Here is an 11,826-nt window from a genome sequence, read left to right as displayed (position 1 = left end):
TGTCTCAAACCAGGATTGGGGTTTCAGTCGGGTGGTGAGGTGTTGTGGAGTTATGTGGTTGGGTTGTAGATGAACAGACGCTCAGTTTACATGAGACCCCGTCATCACCAAATGTGTATTTCAGTTAAATAAAAATTTGAGTTTTAGTTTTTCTCTCCAAAACTCATGGTTTTTTTTCTGTCTATTAAGCTAAGGAATGGGAAATACTGGTTGTCTGCTGTTCTGCAGGTTTTAGGTGCTCTTCCTTTCAACACATTCATGTTAAATGGACCAAACAGTTCATCAGGTTCTGCAGTGACTTAATTTGAATCAGGAGTGTTGCAATAGGGAAACATCTGAAACTTGCAGGAATATGGCCCTCAAAAACCCAGGTTCCCCACCTATAATGCTAATGCATACGGTCTATGTCCCCACCTCTAGTTTATATTGCTAATAATCTTAGGTTTAATAATCAGTTTCCCAGGTAAGCTTATAGGGGAAACCACTTAACGAGGCACTTCACATTATGTGACTCAGTTTTCATGCAGTCTTGAGAAAAATGATTTTTGTCCAAATGAAAAGTAAAATAATGCAATGACTTGCAAAAGGAATGAAAATATTTGAAGTTTCATGAGAACTTGACAAGGCATTCAAGAACCATTTAATTTAAATCCATTATGTTGCAGCAGGGAGATATCTAAAAGCTGTAGGACAGTGGACCATGAGGTCGGGATGTTGGTAAACCCATTGGAGCCACAATTGACCTCTTTTTACAGAAACGCAGTGAACACAAGAAATGCATGAAGACTAATTTTCAAGCAACTTTAATCACTGGTGAATTCTGGGCTACATTGCATTGGTAGATGACCATCTTCCAACAAAGAAGCACCATCAGCAAGTATTGAGGGGAAATTTCCTCTGTAGTCAAGTCATTCATCCCCTGCATGCTTCAAAACACGCAACTACAGCTTTGGCTACTATAGGTGTAAAGAGAGTTTATCATATGGTTTAAACCCTACTGAGAACCTGTGGTACCACCTAAACAGAAAAACGGCAGCAGTATACCTTTTGGAGGAAATTCTGGCATCCTCAAATGAGATCCAGGCGGAAACTAACCACAGAGTCACAAGTTCAATGGATACAATTTGTTAAGGTTTATGAGGGCTTCATGCTGAAATGGAAACTGATCTGTAAAAATGTGTTTTTGTCATCTCCTACATAACACTACAAATAGAACAGCATATGCATAATATGGAACGCAGTAAAGACAGACTTCCAGCTCCAGTATGATCTCAGATTAAAAAAAAAAACAAAGGAAAGAGATGAGAAAACCTTTTGCATAATTCATAAATGACAGTAGTCAAAATGGCTTAAAATGAAACCGTCTTTATTAAGTAACTTTAATATCAGAAAAATAAAACTCTTAAAATTCTCTTTACAGCAAATATATAATATCAGTGCTTTGGCCGCAATAACTTAAAAGGCCGTTATAAAATATAGTCTGCTTTAAACTCCTGACTTAATTTGAAGAATTTATATGCCTTAAGACTCCTCCTACACATATACATAACAAAAGTGTAGTAAAATTAGCAAATACTTTGAACTGTTGGTACAGCTTTTAACAATATATGTATTTATATATATATATATATATATATATATATATAGATTATCTAAGATACATTTTAATAGTATACCGTTCTTAATTTGGTGGTGTACAGACAACAGGCAGCTTGAATCCTTGGCCTTTTTACAGTTGCAGTGATGTTTTACAATGGCGGTAAATTATGAAGACATGCTCGTGATGCACATTCTATTTTCAACTAGGTTTAACGGCAACTATCAATACTATTATCAATACTGTAAACTAATTACTAGACTACAAGCAGATAGCACTGACACTCTCCTGCAACATTTCTGGACTTTCAGCTCTTCATTCACTTAATCACTCAAAAAAAAAAACAAAAAAAAGGTAAAAAGAAAAATAAAATAAAAAAAAAATCTTACTGTAAACATTTTATTATAGATATATGTAAATATGAAATGTAACAAAATTAAAAATAAGTTCTGTATATTCATCAGTCATTAACAGTAATATTATAGAATACATACACAAAAATGTCAATAGATTCATGTCAAACTGAGGGCCAATCATGTATTGCATTCCCTCAGAGAGAAAGAGCAAAGAAAAAAAAAGTAGACCAATCCTTTGCCGAACTGAAAGAAGTAAAATAATGGGACGGATAGACCCAAGGAGACAGCTGATGGGTTTTTTGCACTTTTGGGACTCGTTTGGTTCCATTTTCTCCCGAAGATTCAACCCACGAGAAAAAAAAATATATATATATAAACTAAATTTGAGAAACATTTAAAACAACATAATGAATCCCCAAATACTGTTACCACAGCTGGAATGGTAGAGAGACTGCAGTCTAATGTCCACACAAGAAAAGCAACAGCATCGACCTTACGTAGTGTCAGCATAGTCCACGACGAAATCCTTCCAGCAGTTCCCCCTTCAAAATGTCAAAATTCATTCAGTCCTGGAAAAAGTCTAGAAACACTGGTGTTTAAAGCTAAGACTTGAGATGATTTTCACCACTTTGTACCTTTTCCACACTTTTCAGAAAGATAAACAAACAGACATAAGACAACAAAAAAAAAAAAAGATATGTGCTTGTCCTTACTACTCAATAGTGTGATAAGACGTAGGGAAGGCTGTGCTTAGTGGTGCACATAACAGCCAAAGAGCTGAAAAGCAAAGAAGCCATGTGTACCACTGAATAATGTCATGCATGGCTGAAATGGACTAAAAAGGATAGTGAGATCCATTTGTCTACAAATTTAAACCAGGGTTTGTTTTCAACAGGGCAACTAGTTTAAACAACCTCAAGGAGTTTCATTTATTATTTAACAAACCAAGTTGATTTTTGCATAGGCCTGGCAGACAAGATGTGGGATCAGAGTAAAGCGATGGCTGACCTTCATCTACTTTCTACATCTCAAAGGAATTAAAAGGACAGCCACAGGGCAGAGCAGCCCGAGTAAAAAAAAAACAAAAAACATTCAAGTGAGAGAAAAGAAAATATTTGAGACGGCTTTAAAAGAAATGTGAATAAGAGCCCAACTGCACCTGAACAGGGTTTTGTTCCAGATTACAGCTGTGAATGTCAACTGTTTTTAGATTAGCGTACTGAGCCATACCTATACCATCTACAAAAATGAAATCAAGAAAATGGAGAAGGAATGTTACAAAAGAATAAAATGTGCACAGCGTTAAAGCTTGAAAAGCACATGGTTTCCCATTCGAGGATGTAAACAAAAAAAAGGGAAACATTTAAGAATAAAGAAGGGGAAAAGTGTTCGGTGCTGAAAATGTAAAAAGGGATTGGTGCAAAAGGAAATATCCTCATGAAATAACCTTTGTTCCACCGAGATGCATTTTAAAGAGACTAAACTCTAAAAATGCATAACAACTTCTATCTGTCAGCTTGCGTTCTTTTGAGCCCAAGATCTAGATTTGTAGATAGTGTTGAGTTAATTATAGGCTTTCCCAAAAAGGCCACAAGTTTGTTTGAGGACAGAGCAACACTGTCTGTTGAACCAGTGGTTTCTTTTGTTTACTCAGAATTAGGCACAAGTTTACCGTAAACAGTTATAAGAATATAAATGGAAAGCAACGTGGCGATACTGGAGTGGTGCAACATCCTAGTGCTTTACAAAAAGGAGTTACACATGTGTTGGTTCAACTCTGGGGTTAAAGAGAAACCTGAGGCAACAAGAGGTTGCCAGTGGGAGTGTGGAAAATTTAAAGTTGCAGGTTTTGACCCGCTTAATTAAAAAAAAAAAAAAAACCCTCATTGGGGGTGTTTACATGCATATTAAGAAGCTGTTAACATTAGCAATGCAGAAAAAGCAAATAAAATCGGATTTGTGATCTGAACAGTGTTAACATATTCTAGCAAGTTCCCATCATCATGTAAATTATATGGGATAAACTGAAATGTGACAAAATTATGTTGGATGTGTTTGTTGTGGGTTTTTTCTTTTCTTTTTGTCAAGATTTCTGTTGCATTTAAATTTAGTAGTAGCTGAGAGAAATTATACAAAGTCAACTGTTGGACTTAAAGGTAAACATGCTTGCTTCCTGTTTTCCTCCAGTTCCTGCATGGTACATTTTTTTGAGATGTTGACAAAACAAGACCAAAAGAAAAAAAAAAAATTGACATAAAACTATACTTTTAAAGAGTCAACCTGAAAGCCAACAATGGGTTTCTAATATATATATATATCCATGTACATAAAAATAAAACTATAGGTAGGAAGAAACTGATAACTAAAAATTTCAAGGAAAGTATAAATGAAAAAAAAAAAATCATAATGAGCAAAAATAATATATGTATTCCAACCCTCCCAATGCTACATAGAGGGCATCCAACCCTCCCGTTGATCAATCAATCGAGGAAGAAGACTTCACAATAGCAGGCACATGAACGGGCTGAACACCCAAACCCATGCCCTAAATACACATAGTTCTTTACTTCACCTACGTTTCTGCACCTTTGTCAACCTAACACCAGCTTGATCAAAGCTGGGGTGAGGACATACCTAGACACTGATTCGGGGTCAGTTTTGTAAATCCCCTACACGATATGAGCAAGAAGTGTTGGGGAGGCTGATCCCTTATCAACTATCAAGGTAAATAGATTAAAATCACATATTGCGGAGCTGGATGGCCTGTGTGGCCGGGGACAGGCACACAGGGCACACAGCCTCTGGACCCTGGCAAATCTGGGTGGCACAATCTAGACAGAAGAGGTTATGGCCACAAGGAACCAAGGCAGCGATCACCTGGTTATCCATACACTGGATACATATCTCCTGACCTCTCCCAGCCGATCCAAGCCCCGGTCGATAGGAGAAAGAGGATTCAGGAGGAGAGGATGAGGAGGTGGTGCTTTCACTTGAGGAGGAGAAGGCCGAGCTGTAAGAAGGGAACCTGTGGGCATCGAGGTTTCCTGTTGACCCAAAAGGCCTTCGGTGAACACGCTGCGCCTGAGGGTGCTCCAAGGCTTCAGTCCCAGAGAAAGTTGGAGAGAGGCGGGGCGTGCCAGGCTGGCTGGTCTGAAGAAATACGCAAATACAAGATATAATATACATGACTGTAAACAACCCTGTTTAGAAGAGCTGGGTGTCACGTCTAATTACCTGAATCCATTTGATTTGATTCTCAACAGCCTGGTTCAATTTTCATTCAATCCAATCCAACATTGATTCATTTAGAGATATTTATATAACAAAACCAGTTTTTCTTATTATTGGAAAAAAAAAATCAGATAATGAAACAATTACCCCTTGACCATCAAAATCAGATAAATCTATGAGTAATCAGGTGATTATGATAATCTGATCCGATACGTCTACATGTACTTCTGAAATACAATACTCTAAAGATCGCTGTCTACATTTAACAGTCTAATTTTTTTTATGCATTTCGGAGTACATGTTGAGTGGTGACATTACGCCCCGTTATTTTCAAAACATCCAATGTTTGTCGAGCACAGCAGAGCCGATCATTTAAAGTGGAAAACAAACAAACTTTCAGTTATGTACCTGTGTGACCGAAGCCCGAGCTTAAAGTGGAACTATTATGTGCATTCCAGGCTAATTTATTTTTATTTCTGAGCCCAGAAGGGCTGGGATTGATCGAGTTATTGTAACAAATCGCTTTTTTCACTTCAGACCGAACCTCTCCGTAGGCTGTCAGATCAGCCTGTGAGCAAAACAAGTGGATTGAGACTCTTCCGCATTAAGCTCCGCCTCCCGCCACTGCACTGCATCGGGGGCGCACACCGCACCTGCTTTCACCGTCATTGTAACATCTCATAAACAGAAGGATTAGGCCAATATGAACTCAATAAAAAAACAAAATACAATGTCAACACATTGCATACAGCCCTACATGTTGGAACCTGAATCAGACCCTGAAAACGAAGTGGAAAACAGCAACGAATGCAGCAGGATGTCTCTCTTTGGTAAACTCACCAGCCATCGTTGGAAATAACTTTATCCGACGTTTTCCACCTGCCTGATGTATTTGTACATGTCCTTGTTAACCAGTAGAAGGTAACCAATCACCGAACATTTTCCCCCGGGACGTCACAAGGATTTCAAAGTAGAAAAAACTCTCTAAAACGACGTGTTTTTCGTCTTCATGGAAACCGAACGGAGAGAGTGCACATGCGTTTAGGTGATAAAAACAGTGCCGTTCACATGTCTGATAAGGGTTCAACACTGTAACACTGTAGAAAGCTCAGAAAACTTGAAATACCATAATAGCACCCCTTTAATAACTTAGCTGATAATTTAAGAGGTAATGAGTTGTTAATACACCTGTAGTCCAACAGGTTAAAAAAAAAAAAAAAAAAATCTGATTGTCACCTTGTCACAGCTGTGAACACAATCCACCGAAAATCATTTTAGAAGTTTCTGATAGTTCTCCAGCCTTATGTTTAGTTTTTATCGTTGGGTGTCTAGAGACAAAGCTGTTACTGGGACCATTTTAAAAATCCAGATTTGGTTTTGTCTCAGCGAGAAAAGCTGATTATGGACAGAAGTGACTCAGGCAACCTTTCAACTCTGTATATATGCTAAGATCTCACCACACATTAGTAAGTAATGTAAAAGTAGCAGCACTGTTGTCTCCGGAAAAGGAAACTTAAATAAAAAAAAATAATAATAAAAAAATAAAATTTCAGGAGTCTTATTAATCAAATTTGAAGGGATTCAAATGAAATTTTTAAATTATTTTTAACCCAGCTTTACAGCTGAGGGCTTTGAAATCAAATTGCACATTGATTCTTTCAAACTTACCTGCGACTGAAGGGCATCAAAGGCCTGTAGAGACTGGTGGTCCACAAAGGGGCTCCAGATGTGTGGCTGTGCAGCAGAGTGAGAGGTATGGGCAGTGGAAATGGTTAACGGGTCAAATCCCGAGGAAGAGGAGGAGCCCCCACCTCCCAGGCTGATGAGCTCCTCCGACCCCACACCGAGAAGGCTCTCACCAAACCAGAAACTTGTGCTGCCATTACTACTGTTGTTGTTGTTGTTGTTAGCATTGGCATTAAAAGGAAAAGTTGGACTGAAATCTGCCATCCGGTTGCCATTCCCGCCACTGTAGAAAGAATCAGCTGAGCTGGAGCCACTGCCCAAGGAACTGGAGCTGTCATTGCGGTAGGTGGAAGACATCCTGGCACCGCTGCTGATATTGCTATTGACTCGTTGAGTACCGTTGATGTTAACTGGCAGCAAGTTTCCACTGCCTGGTGATGACGCACCTGCGTGGAGCCATCCGGCCTCCCCCAAACCAGCAGGCGTTGTAGAAGCCTCAAAGCTGACATCTGTCCCATTGAATTGAAAATCACTGTTGTCCACACCCGGAGCCTCAATGCCTCCGCAGGTTCCGGTGCGAAGAGCAATATGTGCCTCTATCTCCTCCCTCGCTCGGTCCACATTCTCTGGCATCCCTGTAACCTCGAACACTGGCTCTTTGTCACGACTTGGTGTCACAATGTAGGTGTGTGTCTGCTGCTGAATCCTCTTTATAGTTGCCCCTGTGAGGAATTGGAAGTATTAAAGAGTGGTTTAATAGATGTCATGAACATTTTTGATGGGCAAAAATAAATAAATATATTGTATCTGACAATAGGATTTTTTAACCAAAAAAGAGAAAAGTAAAGAGGAAAAACATACTGCAAAGACATATTTGACATTGGGGGCAGTGACTTTGGTTTCTGTCTAATAATAAAACACGACAGAAGAAACTCAGTTGCGCAATAATTACACCCCTGAGCCGCAGGATGTTCTGGTGACTCACCTTGCTAAAGTGAACAACACTGGATTCTACTCTTATCTAGAAACACACTGAAATCTCAACATTTTATCAGTGAGGGGGGGGAAAAAAAAAAAAAGAAGAAATCTGGCACACATTTACAAAACTAAAATGCTGCACTGTCATAAAACTAATAAGGCAAAAAAGAGTTTTTAAATTTTATTAACTTCCCTTTGCAAGTTACTGGAGGACAGCTAAAAGATGCAACATTTCATTTTACAAAATCAATCACAGGGTTTTCTGATAATGTCACCAGAGTGAGGGGTTGAAGACTGGCAACATCCAAAAAACTAAAGGCGCACACACACACTAGGGTATCAATTAGACAACCAGCAATTTTCTTAACACATTGTCAGTAGGACAAAAGGTTGTTCGGTTTGTGGGCTTGGGAAAACTGTTTTCAACCAGATTATTTAAAATGCATTCCCTTGTAAATACTTCAGTATCAAAACCTAATAGTATTTACTGTGCAAAATAAGCCTAATTCTAACTTCTTAGGCCTAACGTAAAATTGAGTCTTTCAGACATTTTGAAAGAAAAACATTTGTCTACATATAGTTTGCTTATTGCTTATTACATATAGTTTATTTATTGAATGCATCTCTTTCCATGTTTTTAGTTTATGCTAAAATGTTTAAATAATTAAATAACATCTCTTAACAACATAATGAAAATGGCCTCTGGATCACAACATATTCATATGAATGAAAATGAATCAAATACTCACCTTTGGGACCCACAACTAATCCAACAACACGATATGGAACACGCACCTGTGGGATTGCAAAACACATAAAGAGCCTCTTAACAAGCTAATGTGCCTAGATGGCAATATTTACAGCACCTAGTTGCCATAACAACTGTCCTTATTGCAATTTACAGAGAAAAATAGCAATTAACAACATGAGTCATATTTGCATGCTTGCTGACCTGAATGGTTGTCTGCCCAGGTAGAGAGGGGGTCCCTAAACCGGTTACAGTGGAAAGAGGACCCGTTTTGTTACGGGAGGCTCTGATAAGGGAGAAGTGCTCAGCTGCTGAAAGGATCTCCCTCTTAGCCATGGCCACGTCTTCTTTGCGGCCCGTCACAACAAAAACAGGCTGCTCGCCCCTTACTGGTGTCTTTATGTAGGTGTTGGTCTTGGCTCGAAGGGCCTTGATCTTACAGCCTGCCAGGGAGGATTTGCAGGGTCGAGAAAGACATGGAAACGTTGGAAAATTAATGATTTAGTCTTACAATGTGCTAGATCTTATTCAACCATTCACCCATACTTATTTTGTTGTGGGGAAACCAGGTCTGCACGCTGCTTACAGGCATCTCTGTAAACAGTGTGTTTTAAGAATAAAGCTTAAAGCACAGAATAAAGCTACATGAGTGGCACAGTGTGAAGTGCACATTACATTGTTCAGTCTAAACATTATTCCTTACAGCCAAGGCTCAAAATTAACCCAAAGCAGAGCCTGCATGTGGGTACATTTTAGGTTAGTAGTGAGCAGCAGGTGGGTAAATAATTTAACATTAAAACATCATGCCTCTATCTGTACTGCTTGATTAATCTGACCCTTGTATCTAACATGAGGTCTGCAAATTAAGTTGGTGAAGTTCACATCTCCTTCTGCTCTTTTCCTATATTTTACCCCCAAACGCATGCCAAGGTTCTCTCTGGCTCCTTCTCACAGTTCAGACACATGCATGTTAGGCCAATTGGCACATCCAAGTTCTCCCTATGACCGACTGTGAGCATGAGTGGCTGTCTCTCTGTGTTGCCCCTGCCATGGATTGATGACATGTCCAGGGTGAACCTTGTCTGCTTGATAGCAGGTAGGAAGGACTCCCTATTTGTTTTAACAGATAAAGGGATGTCAAATCAAATAAAACCTACTTATAATTGTATCTTCAAAAGGGATGCCAACAATGAGTTTGAATAGTAGCAGTTTAGTGTAGTGACTTGCAGGTTTGCAGCCAGTACAAAACAATTTTTGGTTGGAAATATTCCTCAATTTGTCTCCCTTTGGCAAATGCCTCAAAAAAATGTAGTTTGCAAAGCTGCGTACATCCCAGGCTGGAAACAAACTACATGCATCTTGTGCTCGTAGTATTTAAAGTCAAATTTAAGGACACCAAATTTATCCTTCCAAAAACAACTTCAGGGACTCATCACTCATGTACTTCAAAATTGTTCAATTGAAACCCATTAAATACAGCCTTTGTTATAATTCTTAAATCATCCAATATAGCTACACTCCTTTGCAAAATCAATTCAGTCGTTTTGGTATTATCTCGTTTTTCTAACACAGATTAATTTAAGCAATTCTATATATTTACTGGCAAATTCTAAAAATACTGCCATATGAACAAGAGAAAGGTTTATAGCAATGTCTCCTCCCTTCAACCATCCGGCAGTCCCATTTCCTGTCATTAAATCCATTTAAAAGTTGCTCAGCTTATGAATTAAATATTCCTTTCAGCCGTGGCAGAGAGTCCTGCATCATTACCACAATCTTTTCCTGTTGTCAACACCACCGTGTGTCCACCCTCCCCCAACTAGTCGAACACAATTCATTATATTCTCCGTTTCCCATCAACAATCTGTGTAAAGTTTTCCCAAAACTCACATAAGCACGATGGATGTCTCCGAGAAGTGAAGACATATACTAATCACGAATGTTTCCACCATACAAAACGTACGGGACAAAGTATAGCTGATGTGGCAAAGCAATGGTGACCAACACAGTTCTTTATGTTCTGCTCCGAGACAAAGCCAAGCCCGGTTCAACAAAAACTCACGGCTGATGATCTGCTCATTGTCCATGAAGCACAGACAAAACATAAAAATAAACATGAGATGTCAAGAGATACAAGTGCTGTTTATTAAAGGGCGATCTGATGTTTCGGTATGTTTAAGATGCGAACTTTTTAAGGCTGTTAAGTGAGGGTGGTGTTGACCCAGTTAGGAGCGCGAAGCTAGCAGCTCCCAAGCTAACGCCAAACCTTGTGGCTGAATAAGATAAATAATTGGTAGTTTAAGGGGGAAAGGAAAATATTAATCTATTTTATAAACCGATTTGTTTTATTTGTTTGTTTTCCTATTTGACCCAGTTTTGTTCGTATTCTTTTCAGCAACTTGATGTTGGCTAACAAATTAACCAAATCCATTTGAAAAAGACCCTTACTTACCCTGCCTTCCCACAATCTCAGCGACGTGCTCGGAGCTCGGCACGGCCACGCACTCGGTGGTATTGACGCTCTTTCGCCGGGACAAAAGCGAAGGCTCGGCCTCGTACCCGGGCTCTCCATAGACGCCGGGAGGCAGCATCGCCATGCTGCCAGCCGGTGGTAAGACGCTGCCTCCAACCGTGTTATCATCCCGCTCGTCTCCGTTGTACAGGAGAACCGTCTCTACATGAGGCGTCTCCATTCCGGACGGCATCAAGGAGTTGTTTGGCCCTGGTGGGAGGTGCTGCTGGTGGCGGTGGGCCTGCGCTAGCAGCGAGCCACTGGTGCAGCCCGGAGGATCGGACGCTATACCTTCGGGCTCGTCGTCCTCCGAAGCTGTCGTTTTGTTGACTTCATCTCCCGAGGGCGGTCGATGCAGCGATAGGGGCTTCAAGTCAAGGACCGTACCAACGAGGCTAAAGTGAGAAACCGGGACGAGCTGGTGGTGGTGAAAGGAAATACTCTCATCCGCTTGTTCAGTCGTCTGGCTTTGGGTGCTGTGGTGCTCCTCAAGGCCCATACCGGTGAAGGCGTGCAGTAGCGGCGGTGGTACCTCGGACTCTCCCTCATCGGCCTCCAGCAAAGACGTGCTACTAGGCATCATGCAAAATGTGTAGAATATTGCCTCTAAATCGAAATCTGTATAAATAATTATTGAAATTTGTTTTGGTTTACAAAGAAAAAAAATAATAAAAGAGCGACCAGCGCCAGTTCGGTAAATCGTGTGGTTTTTGTTATG

The 11,826-nt window shown here is 39.9% G+C and overlaps 1 protein-coding gene across 1 annotated transcript; it reads right to left on the bottom strand.

Annotated features, from left to right (window-relative positions):
• Positions 1 to 4,692: 4,692 nt before the first annotated feature.
• LOC306763910 (RNA-binding protein MEX3B-like) lies at positions 4,693 to 11,691 on the bottom strand (the record flags this gene model as incomplete). Its single annotated transcript, XM_079250872.1, has 5 exons — positions 4,693 to 5,103; positions 6,853 to 7,592; positions 8,598 to 8,643; positions 8,801 to 9,039; positions 11,049 to 11,691. The coding sequence occupies 5 exons, from the start codon at positions 11,689 to 11,691 to the stop codon at positions 4,693 to 4,695; spliced, it is 2,079 nt and encodes a 692-aa protein (XP_079106998.1).
• Positions 11,692 to 11,826: the final 135 nt, after the last annotated feature.

Source organism: Telmatherina bonti (genome assembly GCF_933228915.1).
Source record: "Telmatherina bonti genome assembly, chromosome: 13".
Lineage (NCBI taxonomy): Eukaryota > Metazoa > Chordata > Actinopteri > Atheriniformes > Telmatherinidae > Telmatherina > Telmatherina bonti.
The sequence above is the reverse complement of the archived record's forward strand: the minus strand, read 5'-3'. Positions and strand labels throughout refer to the sequence as shown.